At 37.8% G+C, this 20,538-nt stretch overlaps 2 protein-coding genes across 12 annotated transcripts in view; both read left to right on the forward strand.

Moving 5' to 3' along the window:
• The window catches only part of Acsl6 (acyl-CoA synthetase long chain family member 6), a 51,299-nt gene extending 49,579 nt beyond the window's left edge, over positions 1–1,720 (forward strand). For all 10 annotated transcript variants that reach the window (XM_004836631.4, XM_004836635.4, XM_004836634.4 and 7 more), the window contains one exon: positions 1,254–1,720. In XM_004836631.4, the coding sequence (XP_004836688.1) occupies positions 1,254–1,391 (138 nt within the window). In that variant the 3' untranslated portion in view covers positions 1,392–1,720. The remainder of the gene's footprint in view (positions 1–1,253) is intronic.
• A 4,795-nt stretch (positions 1,721–6,515) lies between these two features.
• Meikin (meiotic kinetochore factor) overlaps positions 6,516–20,538 on the forward strand; it is a 73,395-nt gene continuing 59,372 nt past the window's right edge. Inside the window, exons 1-5 of one of the 2 annotated variants that reach the window (XM_021241749.2) lie at positions 6,516–6,797; positions 6,941–7,034; positions 7,578–7,662; positions 9,339–9,399; positions 16,020–16,157. In XM_021241749.2, the coding sequence (XP_021097408.2) occupies positions 6,686–6,797; positions 6,941–7,034; positions 7,578–7,662; positions 9,339–9,399; positions 16,020–16,157 (490 nt within the window). In that variant the 5' untranslated portion in view covers positions 6,516–6,685. The remainder of the gene's footprint in view (positions 6,798–6,940; positions 7,035–7,577; positions 7,663–9,338; positions 9,400–16,019; positions 16,158–20,538) is intronic. The other variant, XM_021241751.2, reaches the window with a different exon arrangement.

The following is a 20,538-nucleotide window of genomic DNA, read 5'->3' on the forward strand; positions in this document are numbered from 1 at the left end:
TTTCAATCACTCTTGCCCAAGCCTGGGTTAGGTAGTATATAAGAAGTGCAGTCAGCTCTAACAGACTTTGAAAGAGGAGGCCTGAGTTCTGCCTCATGGAAGTAGGTAATGTAAACCCTAAATACAGTCCCTCTCTGATAAATTTGAAAAAACTGAATGGTAGAACTTTTTTTTTTTTTTAACTTCAGCTCGTCATGTCTTCCCAGACTTTCTGTTCCTCCTATGAGTGGCACCAGTCTCTAGGCAGTCATCAAGCCAGAAACCTATTACCGCTTGTCAGTTTAGTTTTGAATCACTTTGAACTGTTTGTTTGTCTCTGTCTCTGTCACTGCCCTATATGCAAGCCCTCTTCCCTCCCTTGAACTGGCCAGATCCTTTTGACTGGTTCCCCTGCTTCAAATCTTAACTTTCTCCAAAATCATCTTCTCATTTCTCTTGGGGAAATCTTTTTAAAATGTGCATCCAGCTCTGTTATTGCTCTATATTAAAACCTTCACTACCTTCCTGTTGTCTTCTGAATAAAATTTGAGCTCCTCCACAAACTGGCTCATTACCACTCAGCCTCATCTCTTACTCACGCACTTTAGCTCCTATTCTATGTAACAGTGAGAAACCATCTGGATTTCCCTTCTCATGCTCTGCTACCTCCCCCTCCCCTGGTTTGTTCTTTTTTTTTTTTCCTGGTTTGTTCTTAAGGTTGCCTCTGGCTACAGTGCCCTTCCCCACCTACCTCTCCCCTTTTGCTGGTTGATTTATAACTTTTTTTGCGGGGGGTACTGGGGATCAAACTCGGGACCTTGCACTTTCGAGGCAGGTAGCGGAACCACTGAGCTAAATCCCCGGCCCTTATTGCTCATTTTTGAACAATCACCTTTTTGAAGAAGTCTCCCCTGACTGCTCCTTCCTCTCCCTCTTCCTCTCCCATGACTGAGTTAGATCCTGCGCATACTGTACTAACAATTGCCCAGCATCTCTCTGTCTGCTCTATAGATGCCAACGTGCCCTCCTTGAGGGCAGGGGTGTTTATGACTCCTCTGTGTACTTCAGTGCCTGTCACAGAGTAAGCAGCTTATTCATTGGAGACAGATGGCTCTCAGGCCTGTCAAAGGGGCTGACATGTTATTACCGCAATGTTGACTTAGCATAGTGTTTGTGTATCAATCTATCCTTCTACACCTGTCTACTTTTTCCATGTATGCTATTAATGCTGTGTTTTATTCCTGTTAAAAATGTATTTTGCATTTGGTTTTTAGGTTAAAGCCATTTACATCCACTGTGACATGTTCTCAGTCCAAAATGGCTTGCTGACACCAACACTAAAGGCTAAGAGACCCGAGCTGAGAGAGTACTTCAGAACACAAATAGAAGAGCTTTACTCAATCTCCATGTGAAGTTCAAGGAAAAGCTCCCAGTAAAATGGACTGTGCAGCAATATGGTAGTTACTCTTGAAAGTTGCGAGTCAAAATGACACAGCCGAGAGTGAATAAGCATCTGATTTTAGGACTGAGCCTTTCCCTGTCCCAAGAGGTCTTAACAATATTTTCTCTATCATCACTGAGTACACTTTATTTTTATTAAAATGATATTGTAGAAAGCTGCTAAAAAACATCACAAATGGCAATGTAAAAAATCAAGACAGTTTCTCAAGAACTGGGTACCACTAAAAGTAATATATTCTCAATATTCACGAAACTCCTATTAAACATAATGGAAAAACAACTGATACATTGTACTTAATTATTTGTAGGATAATAACCAGATATGGCAAATATCTAGGCAATGTGGGCTACTTCATTCAATAACTGATTGTTAAAATCACAATTAAATCAGATTTAAAAATTAAAACAAGGTATACAGAATCATGTTAAAATAAAACACGATAATTCACTCTAATGACTTTAAAAATGACAATCCTTATTGATGTGAAAAGTTTCCTGATTTTTGCTTTTATTGATGAAAAATGCAAATTCAGATATTCTTAAAATATGTTATATTTATACAACAACTTACAAAGATCTTTCAATACATTTTCTCATTTATTAATATCATGAAAATATTCAGGAACTACCTACCAAAACGTAATGTAAAACTATTTGAGGACAGTATGCATATATTCCTGGACTTCTTACCATAATGAATTCTAAAAGATGTCTCTTGGCTCTATAATGAATTGACTCTGGGGAAGACTTAGAAGAAATTCAGAGCTATTTCTCAGAGTGGGCAGCAATTAATGTTCCTTGTGGAGGTCTTTCTCTCTTCCATTCTCAAGATGTTCATGCTGGACCTGGGAAACCCAGTATGACTGTAATTCTGAACAACTTCATATTCTTTCAGTATGACTATCAAGGCAGGATGTGGGGAAGATTAGCTGTTATTTCCAAAGAAAATAATTTTTCAATAACATCATTTTTAAAATGGCCCTAGAAAACTTTATAGGTCCATCATAGAGAAATACCTGCTGATGGCATAATTTCACTCCTACAATCTTCAAATGCGCTGAAGATGAACCCTAAAACCCTGGTTTCTAGCACTGCATAAACACAACCTATACCTGGGTGCCAGGAATTTGAATAATTCAAGTTGTAATATCACGGTCAGCAATTCAGTTCCAAGCTAGACGTGGTACACCAAAGAAGGCTTGGGCCCTAGGAAAGGGTTTTTCTTCTACAGGGACAGAAGTCTGCAAGCACATAAGCAATTCACACGCAATTCAGGTGTTAAATCAAAATGTATGTGCTCAGTGTTACAGTGCAGGAGCTCCTTTCCCTGGCGGAAGTCCAGACTGAGCCACACGGGCCTATTGGATGAATCTGCACCAATAATTACACACTCCCATTTCAGTCTTGTCAAAAGTGGACCACAGCTTTATTTGATATATTTGTTCAACTTTTTACATAATACCTAGATATAGTATCTCTGAAGACCTATGATTACATTTATAAATTTGACATTTAATAAATGAGCTGGTTTTATGCACATTGATTTTTAAAGGCATTTTAACTAAACACTTAAAATAAGTATTGCTTTGGTTTTTAAAATAATACCTATTTGATCAATTAAAAGTGAAAACCATATACTATTTTAAGGGCAAGTGTCTTCACATTTCAGAAAAAAGAAATTGTTTCCCACTGTACTTCCACTTGACTAAAAGTTCATACTTGGATTTGATTCCAAAAGAATTTTGAACAATGTAATTCAAGCAAATGATTTAAAACTTATTTTGATTTTATTTATACCTCGTAGTAATTAGCTATGATCAGTTGTGGACAACTTAAGATTTCTTTTTGTCGCAGAAAAGATCTTGTTTCTACTAGATTTCCTGATCTGTGTGGAAATTATAACATGTGGGCCAATAAATGGGTTAGTGCAGATGTGCTGAAAGAGTAAATGGTAGACCCTAAACGTACTGCATATACATTTATCTAGTCCTCTAAGTCCACTTAATTTCATAATGAAGGAGAAATGAAAGGATATATAATGAAACAATCTACCTTGCCTCAGATTTCCCCACCTTATATTTTTGAGGAGGGAAAAACTTGTGTTTCTCTTTAACCAGTATAGAAAAAGGCTATATAGTTAAAAGTCATATTCACATTGGGTGTTGGAGCCTGTTTAACTTTAGAGGAATAACAGAAAATTAGTTCCTTAAGCATATATTCTTAAATGTTTGGCCTTCTTATTTCTAATTAAAGTATGTCAGTAACTCACATTTTGCAAACTAATCCTGTTGTGTATAAAACAATATACATCAGTTTATTTTCCTTTTGCCATAAAAGATGTCTCTGTAGTTTTTGAGTTTTCCCCTCCAGACAGGAGTGGAGACTCTGGCTGATGTAGCACATAGGTCTAGTTCCATGTTTAGGATCTCAAACTCAAAAGTCCAGGATTAAATATACCATGTCTCTCCCTCATACATAGTCACTCTATCACTCTAACTTTAGGTAAAATTACAGGCATGAAAAAGACCAGAAGTTTCCGCTGGGATTTTTACAATCAGGTAATGTTTCAGCAACTTGAAATCAGCAGTTATTTTGATTGTATTGCCCATCAAAGAGCCAATGATCTTTTATTTTTCTGTCATAAAGAAAATGAATTATTCTTTATATTCCAATTGTATAAAGCACAAATGTGATAGTTATTTACAATACAAAATATTATAATATGAATGTAAAGAATGGGAAAATGTATTTTTGCATGAAAAGAGTAATTGCAAACTTGCTTATCTCAGGAAAAAAAAAGAATGAATGATCGTGTAAAATTGGTAAATTATAAGTTGGCTATATTTTCTTGCAAGTTTTTTTAGGGAAGTATTTAAATCAAAAGAAAAAAGGATCCTAGTAGTCTTAAATTTTCTCTCAAGTATGCTACATATTCCTGTCTGTGAGTCTACAATCAGCTACAGTAAGAATGAAATTAGCATGCAAGAGAGAACCAAACCTCAACTCTTCAGTGAGAACACATTAATTCTGTCGGAACACAGAGGCAATAGATACTTGGAATACAAACATTTCCATGCCTGGTCCCAAGTGGAAAAGATTTTCATGAGGTGATAGTTGCATTTAAGCATCCGTTCGGCTAGTATTTTAATTTTCCTTGTTAAATCATTGCAATGATTGCATGGAGGAAAATAGATATTTTTGAAGAATTGCTTATTCTACTTTCAATTTTTGAAAATTGAGGGGATTAAAATATTTTTAAAATGCATAAATTATCTTAACTGTAATTATATTTTCATTTGCTTTGTTATAATAGCACGCATATCAAATATAAAATGCATTTATGAAAACTTTTGTAAAAAATAAAGATTTTTCATTTCTCAAAGTTGCTTATAATCACTATTTTTATAACGTAATTCCTCGATGGGAATCTATGTGGTAGTCAACAACTGTGGTGCTCGTGCTGCCAGAGTATCAAGCTGTGTCGCCAGCCAGCACACTTCATATCTCCTACATCCTCTCCGAGTCTCCCCAAACTCTAGTCTTATCATGCATCTAGAGGCGCTCCTTTGCTAAGGCTTCTGCTGGAACTCTGTCATCAAATACGTCCTGGATTTTTTTTTTTTTTTTTTTGGTACCAGGGCTCGAACTCGGGACCTTGTGCTTTTGAGGCAGGCAGTGGAACCACTGAGCTAAATCCCCAGCCCTAAATTTTATACTTTTAAAAGAACAAATGATGATTCAATTCCATCATGATAGCTATTACAACATTTCCTTGTCTTCTAGTCATGTACAAATTAGTGGGTACACTTTGGTAAAATGGTGCATTCTGCCATGGCTAAGTTATGCAGATTCTGCCTTCTCTACCTGCGATGTATTTGCTATAGTCAATTCCTCTCTACTCTCAAAGTGACTCCTATAATTCGCACCACCCAGATCTCTTATCCAAAATATTACAATGCTTACTTCAATAGTCTTCGTGTTCCCACTTTAGCTTTCTCAAATTTCATCACCCACATTTCAGCCAGGCAATCTTTCTGAATTAAAAATCTGGTCACACCACTTTCCTGTTTACTATTCCTTCGGTGACTTCCCATGGTTTCCAGAATAAAGTTCAGACTCCTTGATTCTGCATACAGGCACTAGTATCTCTTCTGCATCTTCTCCGTGCAGCCTTGGCTCTAATCCTGGCACTTTCTGTAGTGATCTAAAACACCAAGCAAGAACACCTGCCCTCTGTTCTTTATAAAGTTATGTTTTGATGATTCACTGTATGTTAAATTGTCATAAATGTTTCTAGGAGCAGATTTTAAATTTAAAACATTCGGAGTGATTTATTATGAAAATACAGTGGATATATATATGTGCTTACATTCACACATAATATTGGGGTCTTACAGAAACATCTCTAAGCTTTTTGTAATTTCATTTCTATAGACTGCATTTTTTAATGATGTGAAATACTATTTTTTAAATAAGATGGCTAGTGTTACACGTGCCTTATGCTTATCACATACAGCTAAATTGTTCCAACCGGGTGTATGGAGAGAAAGGGAAGTTATTCCTATTTCTGTTCAATTGGCAGGCCAGATTTGAGCGCCAAGGCAGAGCCTCCTAAACCTTCTGACTTGACCACAAGGGTGCCCAGATGTCCAGGAGGCCGGCACAGGCTAAGGGACTGTGTTTGTCCCTGAGAAGAGGTTTCCTGGAGCCCAAGATTTTGGAAAGCTTGGTTAGATTCTCAAGTACCACATCCTCCCAGTAAACTGGAGCTGAAACTGATCCCATTCCTCTTTGACCTCCCTGTACTGAGGCTGACCCTAGCCTGCTGCCCGGTGCTGAGATCTAAGGCCTTATGCAGGGCTGACGAGAACAGTGGAGGCATCAGTTGCAGCTGTTGGGCCTATCGGACTAACAAGGAAGCCAAACGTAAAGTAACCTCCTGGACAGAAAAACAAAAATCTTTTGCGGCCTAGCTCCGGGCTTCCTAGGTTGGGGCCACCTCTAGGGGGCGGGGCCGCCGCCCTGTTTCGGCGTCTTCCCAGAAGCCCCCGCGCGGCCTCGCTCGGGTAAAAAAGGCGGGATCGCGGCCCAAGGCGCCAGTCCTGGGGGTCCTGCCTTTCGCCTTCTAGTGTCAGTGGAGCTGTCTCTCCGCCGCGCCTGGGTCGTGTCTCTCTGCCAGGGTTCCTCAGGAAGGCGACCACACAGACTGTTGAGGGCCCAGCGGGTCTCAAGGCCTGGGGGTGGGATGGCGTTGTGCCCGCTGCGAGTCTACCCTCGCAAGAAGCGGGCGGGCCAGAGGTTCAACCTCACACCGACGCTAGACCTAGGCCCGCCCGCGACGACCGAGGCCCGGCCAGGTCGGGGCCCGAGGCTTCCCCATTGCTTTGCGGGGCGTGCCCGGGGCGGGCTGCGGGCCCGTGGGTGGCTGGACCCAGAGATCCCCGGGGCTGGTGAGCGGGCTTCCAGGGCTGCTGCCCTCCAACGTGCCGCCCTTTCGCAGGCCCGAAGGGAAAAGGCAAAGAGCGCGGTTTGTCAAAGATTGCTGAGAAAGCTGAGTGGGGCAGGCTGGGAGGTAGCGGCTCTGAGCTGCCAAGGTGCGTAGCCAGAAGTAACAGCCCCAGGCAGCTTAGCTTATTTCTCAGAAAACTTCCACTTTCGCTTTCTTTTTGTAGCTTCTCTTAATTATGAATCAACAAAGAAAATGAGTAGAATACTCTCGCCTCACTCTTCTTAGAACATAGACCTACGGTTTGATTTCACATTTTTAAAAGAACAACAACTAGGGATTGAATCTAGGCTTTCACAAAACCGCTAAATTGCCTAGGCCGGGCACCAATTTGAGATCCTCCAGCTTAGCCTCCCAGACTGCTGGAATTAAAAGCATGTGTCCCTGTGCCTCCTGAAGGTTGTTTTTTTGTTTGTTTTTCAGAATTTTTATGGAGAGGTTGAGGATGTAGCTCAGTGGCTAATTAAAAAGGTTGGGGGAGGGGAGGACCTGCCCAGCATTCGTAGCGTAATTTGGGTATTGGTGTAGATATCTGATCCTTCTCCTTGAATCTTTACAAATTCCAGAGTATAGACAGACATGGAGAGTCAAGTCCAGATGGTGCAGACTAATTGTGTTGTTTGTTTGTTAGCCCTCAGTTGAAAGATACAGGAGAGAAAAGTCTGCAAGAAAGTAACCCTTGCGAAGAGACCCAGAATGAGATTGCTCCATTGAGCGTATGTATATTTCTGTCCTTGGTTACTTACAGAGATGTACAGTAGCTGATGTGCCTCCAGGTGAAAAAATAAAATGGCTTTTGTTCAATAGAAACTGCATAGCTTTCTAGTATTTTTGTAGACACTGACGTGTCCTTAGGAAGACCTTGAATTTCTAATGGGTAGATACATAGCTATGCAGTTTCACTTTTTTTCTTTAAAGTGCTGGAGAAGTGTATGTTACTAATTTTCTGTGACAGATTTAAAACTTAAACTCCTTTATGTTTTGGTACCACTTAAACATTTTAAAGCCATTTTAACGTTTTTCCATTTGACTTTCCGTTAACCACTGGAAACATTCATTACTGTCTGGTATATTACAGGGTATTTCAATATTTATTCATTAGAATATATAACCTCGGGCTGGGGGTTTGGCTCAGTGGTTCCGCTGCCAGCCTTGCAAGCACGGGATCCTGTGCTTGGGAGGCAGGTGGCGGCACCCACTGAGCTGAATCCCCGCTCTTGATGTGATATATTTAATATGAATTCTGTATGCTGTTTTACAGCCGTACAGTAGTAATTTGGGGAAACTCATTTTTAAAAATTATGGCCTGTGACACTAACATTAAACTTGATAGTCAAGTTTTAGAGTTTTAGCTTATAGATTCTACTATAACATGTTTTTGAAGGCTGCCAGTTACAACATAAACATTTTTTAAAAAGGCTTTTACCCATATTTTAACTACATGGTGAAGTGTTCCTTGTAGATGGCTCTACCATGCAAAACATCATTTTAAAAGTTTATTCTTTTGCGTATTTCCTTTTTTTTCTGTGCTTTTAAAACATTTTATAAGTTGTTATTATATATTTCCCAAATATTAAAGTCTTCAAAAATATGATTTTTAGTGATTTGACTTATAGACAGATACACTGTACTTTGTATAATTATTTCCTGAGGCTGGGAAACACTGCTTCCAAGGTATGGCCGTTGTAGATACCAATAGACAGCCATGCTACGGAAGTTGTGTGTGTGTGTGTGTGTGTGTGTGTGTGTGTGTGTGCGCATCTCACATTGTTACCATGAAATACATGCTTTGCAGTGGGTCAAAAGGTGGATTGTATTTCAAGTTTTTGATTGATGTTGGCAAATCAGCACTGTTTTACCCAAAACTTTTCACCTTCATAGGTGAAAAGTAGCATGTTGTTTTTATTTTCCATATCTTTGAATGATTGTGAAGTTGGTACTTTTTTTTCTTAAGTTATTGGGCATTTGTATTTCTTTTTTCATGCGTGAAATATCTGCCCATTATATTTTTCCTTATCTGTTTATGCATCTTTTGGTTTTAGACTTATCTATCAATCTTTTAATTTATTTGCCTTTATGTTTAGATAAAAAACCTTCCTAAATGATCAGAAAAATATTCAGCTTTATCTTTTACTTACTAGTTTATCTCACAGCACTGGGTTAGCTAGTACAGTGTATTGTTGATTCCCAGAACATGTTCATAGTATTGTTTTAATTATTTGTAGATTTACTATTAAATAACAGGTTCAATCTGTGATCAGTTAGCTAAAACAATCTATTATGGGTATGAAACTGATACACAAAGGTGACATTAGTTTTTCATTCTCCAAATAACCAATGTGATATGAAAATATTCGATCTCATGATTTTTGCTCTTTCTTATTCCACATAGGAGTCAGTGACTGATGACCTCCAGGTTGACAGTAGTTCATCAGATAGTGAGCTAGTATCAGGTAAGAGTGTCGGATATGAACTCCCTTGGCTTTCTCTTTCCTCCAAACATAAGCTTCCATGTGTATCTTTTACCCTAGGTGTCTTTAACCTAGTCCAACGTGAATTCCTCTGACCATGCTCTAGACTTTGTCCTCAAAACCTATAAGCACGCACTAATAAATGTGAAGTTATAATTATAATGAGTGTTATAAAAAGGAGATTGAGTTGAGTATAATGAATTGAATTTAGCTAGAGAGATTAAGGAATGTTTCCATGAGCGAATGACAGTTGATTTGAGATCTGAGAGTAGAAATGATGCAAAGAGATGAGTGAAGAGAGGGGCTGGGGATTTAGCCCAGTGGTGCCGTGACTGCCTCAAAAACACACGGTCTTGAGTTCGATCCCTGGTACCAAAATATATATATATAAAACATGTGAACTTTAAAAAAAGATACTTAGATGAGTGAAGAGAAATCTAGGCAGGGGAAACAGTATGTGCAGAGACGTAACCATGGGAGTAATCAGTACATGTTCAGTGACAGAAGGCCAGGGTAACTGGAGTACAGAGAGTAGGAGAAAATGTGATTGATTATAAGACAAGCTTAGACAGCCAGGTAGAGGTTTTGCATAACCTTATAGTCCATGTCAAAGGTACTGATATTTACCCTCAGAGCAGAAGGAAGCTGTGAAAGTCTTTCAAATAGGGAATGATATGATCACTGTAGCTAGAAGTTATGAGTGTCTTTAAGATGACTACCAATGTCAGACAGGAAGAGGATAGAGGGCTAATGAGAGGAATTTTTGAGCCATCCACATATTGGTACAATTGAAGTTATTTTTGAAAATGAGAAAGAATGCTATTAGTACAACAGAAATACAGAGGAACTTAAAAGCAGATGAGATTGAATTGATGAATATATCAAAAGCAGAGGTAAGAGTATCACTAGAGATAACTCCAAACTCTTGGTCAAAGAACTCTATAGTGAAGGGGCCCTGAAGGAATTGTCAAGATGATGGATTAAAAACTACTGTACATTTGAAATATTTCATCCCTTTCTCCTCATCACCTACTTACATTAGAAACACTGGCAGCTACCAGTGCCTGCTACCAGGATAAAACCTGAAAACTACTCCCAAGCAAAGTAGAATCTAGTAATTTTGTAGCTTATTGAAGAAATAATTCAGGATTTCATATTTACTGTGGAAAATTGAACACTAGCATTTATTCCTCCTTTCTGAAGATCCTCTAAAATATCAATAAAGGCGCTCAAAAGTTGTGAATCCATAGGTGAGGAGGAGATAAGAAGTTTTGGAGTCTAGAAGGTAGATGAATGGATTATAATAGATTTAACCTGGGAGGCTAAAAGCTAGGTTCCTAGAGAAGGGACAGACCAAGGAACTGACTTAGACTGTAGGTTGAGGGATTAGAGGCATCACATATACCTGAAGAAATGGGTGATAGTGTTGAAAATAAGGCTTTGGGGAATCTTTACTAGTGACAGTTAAGTGCTTTGATCCACATTTGTAGTAAGGCAGCTACCCTTCTGCCCACCCCAGCACTCCAAGGACATTGAAGTAAAGAAACTGGACTCAGAGATGCTGCATACTACCCAGGGCAGGGGTACTGTACTGAAAACTAGCACTGGCAAGAGAGGCAAAGGAGTTAATTGAAAGTCTGTGTACTTAGTGGTGAAGCCCCGGGACCCCTTGTCTCTCTCAGGCATATATCCCCAAGTAGATTGGAAGATTGTTCCTGTGGAAACTTGTCTGACAGGAAGACCTGTATTGTGGCAGTAATAGCCTATTCCTTAAGTACCCTTCACTACGCCCAGCTCTTCCTGGGCCCCATTTATGATGTCATTTTAGGGCCTAATTTTTAACATTAAAGAATTACCATGTATTTGAAGTACACATTTAAAATAAAAGATAGATACTAAATAAAAAGAAACTTGAAAGACATAGGCAATGAAAAACATAATTTTGTTAATACACTCAAGAAGTTGTTTCCATATGAAACAAGTCCAGGCTATTATAAAAAGAAGTAGAGAACAAAAAGAATTTTTAAACGATGAAAATATAAAAAATAAAATATCCCATAGAATTAGATGATAAATTTAAGGAAACAATCCAGATAATTGAACAGACATCAAAGAAAAGGTAAAAATAGTTGCAGTGATGGCACAATTATGTGAATATATATAAAAACCCTTGAATTTTACTATAAAAGGTTAAGTGGCATATTATGTCTAAATAAAACTTACTTTAAAAATAATTAGAAGGTGAGTCTAAGAATTCTAAAATCTGAAAAATAGTAGCTCCCAACATTATAGAATAAGTACAAAGGAAATTATTAAACACATGAAACTAGAAATGTTTTTAGAATTAAAAATAATCATGAGCATACATATTGAAAAAGCCTTTCAGATTCTGCGCAATAAGAATGGAGATGTGGAGAGCCAAGTTCCGATGGTATAAACCACTTATGCTGTCTCCGTACATGAAAAAGATCCACACCAAGGCACAACATTGCATCCCTTGAAAATCATTCAAGTAAAGAGAGATTTTCTTCAGTCTTCCAGAAAAGAAAAAAATCAGTTGCAAATAAGCAATCAAGAGTATGATGACCTTGAGCTGGGCACATGATTGTAATTCCAACACTCTGGAAGGCTGAGGCAGGAGAATCAGAATTGCAAGTTCAAGTGCTGCCTGGGCAATTTAGCAAGACCCTGTCTCAAAAAATAAAAAGGGCTGGGCATATAGCTCAGTGGTAGAGCAGCCCTGAAAAAAAAAAAAGCATCTAAAACATTGGATTGCTGTTCAAAAAGCCAACTCTTAAGAAGACTCTAGAACATGATGGCATGCATTTAAAATTTTGAAGAAAACTGATTTTGCACAGGCAGGACGAACCCCCCCCCCCGCAAAATTTGATTTGAATTTCAAGACTGACAGTGTCATCTACGCACCAAGATGGTATGGAAAGATTTATTATTCATACATTGAGGCTTCCAGGAAGATGGATGGCTCCTATGCTGTCCTGAAAATGCTGGAGAAGGCAGGGAAGGGAGACTTGCCTGGGGTTCTTGTGGTTAGCTGGTGGAACTGGGATGCAGTTTCCCATATGTGCTTTGAACTTAGAACCATTGCCAAAAGGTGGAGCACTATGACTTTTTTTGTCAGCTTTCCCAGATGTAGGGCAGAAAGTGAAGACGGAAAGGTGAGGTTTAAAAGCTGGCATACACCAAACTATAGAGTCAGTTTCTTGAACATACTAATCTAGAATTCTGTACCCAACCAAACTGTCATTCAGGTGTGAAGATAGTATAAAGAAAACGCTAGCTAAAAGCAATTGTTTCCTGATTAGTCTGTGACTGATATAACTGCTTAACATAGAAATGGTACCTAGTAGGTATTTGTTTGGATTTTTCAGACTACTTAAACTTATACTTTAAGATGATATTGTTAAATAAAACCAAAACTGGGCAGTAAAGTGATAGAAACAGTTTATACTTAGAAACTTGCAATAGAGCAAAAGAAACCTTGGCAAGTGAGGATTTATAGCCGAAACAGAGTAGGAGATCAGTGGGTAGAAAATTACTAAGAAGGAATATGGGGATGGCATATAATCTGATGCCAAGGGTAAAGGATGAAAAATATGACCCAATATTAGGAGTGGGAGGTTTTCTGTAAACAGACTTAGCACAATTCTTGCTATAACTGAGTAATTCAGACCTGACAAGGATGAAGGCCAATGTCGAAGCTTAGAAGGCTTAGTGGAACCTGACTAATGTTTATGCAAGGAGAAAATCTTTGTCATATTTAAGTATATGTCACTAATTGATAGAAGGAAGTTGTGTGTCTGAATATTATAAAGGATATACATAGTATGCTAGTAAAAGTTTCCAACTCCTGCTCATTATGTCATTACTCAAACAGAGAACCAAGCAATAATAGCCAGATGGGCAGAAATAGCATAAACACTTTTTTTTTTTTTTTTGGTACCAGGAATCAAACTCAGGACCTTGCGCTTGTAAGGCAGGCGGTGGAACCACTGAGCTAAATCCCCGGCCCTAAACACTCTTAATTGTTCATATTTACTGTCAATACTATGAACGTTATCAGAATCAAAGTGGAGTCTCGTGTCAATCCTAACAACAAGTCATGACTGTCTGACGGTAATTATCACAAAGACTCTGCCCCAAACCACAATCCTGCACAAAAGCCACAGTAACTTTACACAAAATATACCTCTGCAGGAACTCAGCCCAGCAACTATCTGTTCAATTCCATAGTGGTGCCACCTTGTTATTAATCATTGTATTAAAGCTTATTGTTTCAAGAAAAAGACAAAAAATATTAAAAAAGGTAAATGTTAGATTTATGCACCTTTTCTCAGAAAATGAAGAAAATGCTCCAAGGAAAGCAGGGAGAAAATAAAGAAGAAATCATGAGATCCAGAAATCAAAGATTTTAATGCAGGAAATATATGAAAGAATTTGTTAGGATAATAATAAATCAGAAGACGTCTGTGTAGCATATTGAGATTTAGCCAACCTAAATTTCCACAAGTGAATTAAGATCTTCAGTAGCAATACTTCTTTAACAAAAAGAGAAAAAGAAAATATGAACAGAAGGGAGAAAGAGAAAAAGAGTAGAAGGAAAAACAAGAGAAGAGGGGAAGGCAGGGAAAAAATAATGGAGCGATAAGCTTGATTTTTTTAACCTATTGAGAGGAGATTTATATTTTTGCAAAAAGCTGAGATGAAATAGTGGTCAGTACTTAGAAAACTAATTTTAAAATTAGGTAATAAATTACTCAAAGGAAAAAGAAAAATGTGACAATAAGTTATGAATATAGTTCATAGTGTGAATCAACTGAATATATTTGAACAGTCACAATAGAAATGTTAAATTCATTTAATTTAGAAATATAAAGGAAATGAAAGAAAGTAGGTTGAAAGTTGTAGTCTCTAGAAACTAGAGAATTGTGATGGATAGCTATGAGTTAAGAGATTGCAGTTTTTGTTGTAAACTTGTGGAACTATTTGGCTTTTTAAAAATGTATATTTTGATAAAATATAATTTTAAGCTCATTTACGTTTCTAACTTGTAATCCCAGGAACAACTTCGTACTCATACAACATGAACATTTATTTATTTTTTTCTCTACCTAACTCCCCAGATGGTGAATACAGGGTTTCACTGTGTCGTTCAGGTTGGCTTTGAACTCACTCTGGAGCCCAGGCTGGCCTCCAGCACAAGGCAATCCTCCTACCTCAGCCTCCTGAGTGCTGGGATTACAGGCGTGTGCTACCACGGCCCGGCTGGGTTTCCTTATTTCTGAGCCTGGTTTGAGTTCTAGGACTTGGTGGAAGGGATAGCTCTGCTGTGAATGGTATTCAAGAAATTTTGAGAGATGGAAGGCAAGACAGGTTTAAGTAGGAAGGGTGAAGACAGAAGGAGAAATGAAAAGGTAGCAAGGACAGGGACAGGTTACTTTACAGCAGTGGTGGTGAACCTGTGACATGTGTGTTACTGTGTTTTTTAAGACAAAAGATGTTAATGTATGAGTTTTTTTTTTTTAACTAAAATCTCAGTATTCAGGTAGAGTTGCAGTGTTGGCGCTTTGTGATAAATAAGTGGGTTTTGAGTTGCAGTTTGGGCACTGGGTCTCTAAAGGTTCACCACCACTGCTTTAGGGCATTTACAGTAGAGGTAGCAAAGGATCCCTACAGGAATAACCTACCTCTGACAGCTGAGAAGGTTGTCATTTTTAACAGAGGGGTTGGACTCGAAGAAAAAGTTGGTGAGGTGAGGGACCAAGGGTTAGTTAGTTTTAGGATTTACTTTAAGGGCTATGATCTGTTTAGAGTTAATTTTTTGTGTGATGGAAAGTAGATTTTTGTTTTGTTTTTCACATAGATAACCAGTTGTTATAGCACAGTTTGTAAAAAAAATTATACTTCCTCTACTAAATTGCCTTTACATCTTGATAAAAAATCAGTTGCTGGTGCCAGGGATTGAGCTCAGTGGCACCAAGCCTGCCTCGCAAGTGCAAGGTCCTGAGTTTGATCCTTGGTACCAGGGAAAAAAATAAATTGCTCGTATATGTGTGAGTCTAATATTGATCTATTTGTTCCGTTCCTTTTATCTGTTTGTGTAGGCTCATTTTTTTTTTCTGAATGAAATAACTAGACTCACCTTTTCCTTTCCTTAGCTGATGAGCTTGCATTAGTGAATCATTTATGTATGGAACTTGAATTTGTGAGCCGAGTCACAACTGAACCAAAAGAAAAGGAGTAAGTCTTAAAACTTTGAAAAACAATAGATAAAGATTATAATGCATTTTATTAACATCAAAACAATTATTTTCTTTTTTTTTTTGGTACCAGGGATCGAACTCGGATCCTTGCGCTTGTGCAGCAGGCGGTGAAACCACTGAGCTAAATCCCCGGCAAAACAATTATTTTCTAAGATTCAAATGAAAATAGTTTGTAACATGATGCCTTTGCAGTTGTATGGAGAAGCAATTTTTTACGTCTTAGTATACAGCTGCATGTACATTTCTATAAATTTGAATTCTTATGATTTCAAGTCTATATTGGGATACTTTACCCTTTCTATTTGGTTTTCTATTTTATAGGACCAAGTTTACAACATGATATTTCCAGTTCTCTTCTGAGCTATTCAGTCACAGAGTCTTACACAGAATTCAACAGTGTTGAAGAAAATTTAAGTAGCTTTTCGTCACCTGAACTGTTCAGAGGATCAAATTATTTGGGTGAGAATATAATTTCAAGCTTAATTTGCTTCATTATATAAACTGTTTCTTTATACACAAATTCTCCAATGAGTAAGTGTTCCTTTTAAGAAAACATACTTCTCTTCTTTACTAACACCTCTCTTCCATGACCACTACCACTGTGTTCCATGGGTAGTCACATAGAACTGCAGAGCAATTTCCTATAGATCAGGGAAGGATGAAAATAATCTCATTTAGCACTGATATGTAATACACACCCAATTATTAATCAATTCTGTATGTAATGAATGTAAACTTCTCAAGAGCTATGGGTTATCTTTTATTTCATGTACTTCTCTTGGTTTTCAGCACATAACTTAAATATTAACTGGTCACATCTACAAATTAATAGTTTACCATTTACTATACTTATAAATAGAGTATTTGTTGGTGATGGCAAATTGAATGCATACTTTACAACTTTCTGCAGTGACATAAAGTGGATTCTTCATTTCTTTTTCTTTCTGAAAAAAATAAACCCATAAGGACAAAGTAAATATGAAGGAAGAAAGTATAAAGTTTGGAAAGCTAGCGATCAGATGGTTTGATATAGCAGAAAGCTCAATCTTAAATCAACAGTGTGAATACTACACAAATAAGCCAGTTTACACCATAATATCTCAGAAAATCTTACAATTTGGCTGCGTCAAATACTTCTAAAAAGGTATGTCGAAACATGGCAGGTGTGATGACTGCTTCTTTCCTACTCCAAGGGAACCTCTAGACTTATTCTTTGGTATGTTTTGAAAAGGACTATGAACTAGAAGATGCTAGGCCCTATTGATAGCAGGGATATGGTGAGATTTTTGAAATTTTGGTCCTAATTATTCATTCTTCTGTAGTAATTTTATACTCTTTGGCTTTGAGGGTTGCCAGGTAATTTACTGTGGGGAGTAGGATATCAGTGAACCAAAGAAAAGCTTTGAAATGTACTTACATGGATGAATTATCCTCCTGTACTTACTTATGCCATCACTATGAGAAAAATACATCTTAACTGGCTTCTGCTCCTCTTGAGAGATCCCAGAATGAGAGGCACAAAAAAAGATCAACCCCAGGCAACCTGCAGACTGCACAGAGGCGCTCAAGACCTGTAACCGGAAGCCAACGAGTAGACATAGAACAACAAATGCTTTTTGTTTTGTGCCACTGAGATTTGAGGGTTGCTTACAGCAAAAGCTGACTGGTGCAGATATGTATTGAGCATGGAGGGAAAGGAATTAAATGAAAGTACAAATCCTAATTGTGGGGACTGCTCCTGTTCCCACCCTGAACCAACACCTCATTTCTCTGCTCACCTTCCAGAATACTGGCACCCAAACACAAACCTATTAGACAGAAGAATGGAAGATTATTTTCTGAGGAACTGAAGCAGTCCAAAATAAAATATCTAAAGACATTGACCTTCATAATCCCTCAGTGACACTGCCCAGGAGAACAGTACAGTGAAGCTAACTATGTCACAAGGCCTTTGTAGGCCATAGGGATTACACTTACGCTCTTAGGTCTCCCTTTTAAATGTGGTCAGAGATCTAAGGATCACCAAAAAATCATTCTTTAATGTTACAAAATCCTCTAATGTTGAAAGTAGAAGCCAAAACAAAATATAATATGGGAATGATATCAGCAAGATGTCAGTTTAGGTAGCCCTGGACCATCTTCTCATGGATACACTGATTCAACAGCAATTCATGATTTAATTCTTTGTGAGAAATCCATAAACTAATGGAAGGGCTCCTATACCCTAGCAATGCATAAAACTAGCCACCTTGAAGCCAGTAGGAAAGTTTGAGATATCATATTACTATATAACACCTGCCCCTGGCACAGCATTGTGTAATTGTTAGGAAACTCCCAGGTCCCATGTATTCTCCCTAAGGGTTGTGGGGAAGGAAAGGACTGGATCATATACCCAGTGTTCTGAATTTTCTGAGGGATGCCCGAGGGACTGACTTCTGTCTTTATGTATTTCTGAGGAAAAAACCAACTTAGTCTAGCATATAAGTATTTGCCATAGCCCCTCTACTCAGCTCAGTGCAAAATGAATAGGCAAAAACTGCAGATCCCGCATTACCCCTGGGAGGGGAAGAGTTGGACTGTGTCCAATATCCTTTTCTAAAGGTTTCCCATGGGACTAGTTGCTGTCTCAGAGCACTAACATGACCCAATAGACTCTACTTGACCGAGGACTGCTAAGAACAAAGTCATTGTTGTATGTGCATGTAACCCCAGTACTTTGAAAGGCCAAGGCAGAGGAGTCCAAGTTCAAGTTCTGCTGGGAAATTTAGCAAAACCCTGTCTCAAAATAAAGAAAGAAAGAAAGAAAGAAAGAAAGGAGCTGGGAATGTAGCTTAGTGGTAGAGTGCTCCTGGGTTTCATTCCCAGTACCACAAAAATTTTATATTTATATATATTATATATTAGCCATTATTTCTTTGAATATATATAATATATATAAATATATATACATATATGTGTGCTTAGCACAGAATTTGATTCCTGAACAATCTTTGTCTGAGCTGTTTGGTGAGGTCTTCTCTTATACAAAACCAGCCCCTGAGTCTAGGGTAATTTCTTATTTTTTTCTGGGGATCGAACTTGGGACCTTGTGCTTGCGAGGCAGGCGGTGGAACCACTGAGCTAAATCCCTGGCCCCATCTTATTTTTTTCTAATGTACAGATACTAACACTGAAATGCAAAAAATATGAAGACAGAGAAACATGTTCTAAACAAAAGAACAAGATAAAATGCTTAGAAACCAACCCTAATGAAATGGAAATAGAGGAATGATTTGGCAACTATACCAAAATAATCATCACAAAGATCCTCAAAGTTGAAGAGAACAATTCATGAACAAAGTGAAAATTTCAACACAGAGAAAATTTTAATACGAATCAAATAGAAATGTTGGAGCTAAATACTATAATAAATTTAACGGGTTCAACAACAGACTGTATTAAGAATAAAAAATCAGCAAACTCAAAGGTCTTTTAAAATCATGTAGTCAGAGATATAACATGAAGAAATAAAGAAAAAGAATAAAGATAGCTTAAGAGGCTCATGGGACACCATTAAGCAGACCAATGCATGCAGTACTGGAATCCTGAAAGAGAAGAGAGAAGGGACCGGAAAGCTTATTCAAAGAAATAATGGCTAAAAATATCCCAAGTTTGGGAAATGAAAGGAATATCCAAATACTGTATAGGAATCCCAGTGGATCGCAAATAAGAATTCAAAGAAGCCACCCTGAAGTACACTGTAGCCAAATGAAGAGTGAATTTTGAAAGCAGCAAGAAAAGTGATTTGACATGTACAAGGAAACTTCTATGAAAGCAGCATTGGATTTCTCCCCAGAAGCCTTGCAGGCCAGAAGGGAATGAGACAAAGTATTCAACTTGCTGAAAGGAACATTTTCAACTAAGAGTACTATACTTGGGCAAACTGTCTTTCAAAAATGAAGGGAGAGATAAGGACTTCCCTGGAAAAAGGCTGAGGGAATTCATCACAAGAGCTACCTTGTAAAAAATGCTAAAGTGGCAGCTAGAACTGCTGTGGTATGGCAATCAACTCCACTCCAGAAAAAAAAAAAAAAAAAAAAGAAAAGTGGGCCAGGGATTTAGCTCAGTGGTTCTGCTGCCTGCCTCACAAGCGCAAGGTCCTGAAGGTCCCAAGTGTGATCCCCGGTACCCAAAAAAAAAAAAAGCTAAAGTCCTTCAAGTTGAAGCTCAAGGACACTAAACAAAAATACAAACATGTGAAAGTATAAAACTCACTTGTAAAGTTTAATTTATAGGCAAATACAGAGCACTAATATTACAGTAGTGGTGTAATAGGTTTTTTTGTTTTTTGGTACCAGGGATCACACTCGGGACCTTGTGCTTGCGAGGCAGGTGCCAGAACCACTGAGCTAAATCCCCGGCAGTCACATTTAATTCTAATATAAAGGTTTAAAATATTTAAACTGACTGTAAAATATAGTAATGAATATACAGTATAAAATATGTAAATTGAGAAATCAGTAACAAAGTCTAGTGAGGCAGTAAAAGTAATTTTTGTGTACTTGAAATTGTTATGAGCTTAAAATAGACTATAATAACTACATGAGGGTTTATGTAAGTCTCATTGTTACCACTAAGAAAATATGTACAGAATATACACAAATGGAAAAGAAAGAGGTATCAAAACTTATCAGTACTGCCCAAATCAGTGAAATACAAATAAATACAGCAACAGAAGAAGAGTGACAAAAGAGCTACAAAGTAGACTTTAAAAATTCACAAGAGATACTGAAAGTATCTTATAAGGTATAATGATAAAGGGTCAAAATAATGATAGAAGATAAAACAATTGTATATATGC

Source organism: Heterocephalus glaber, unplaced genomic scaffold (assembly GCF_053883595.1).
Source record: "Heterocephalus glaber isolate CG9 unplaced genomic scaffold, H.glaber_assembly_v1.0 deba00001606, whole genome shotgun sequence".
Lineage (NCBI taxonomy): Eukaryota > Metazoa > Chordata > Mammalia > Rodentia > Bathyergidae > Heterocephalus > Heterocephalus glaber.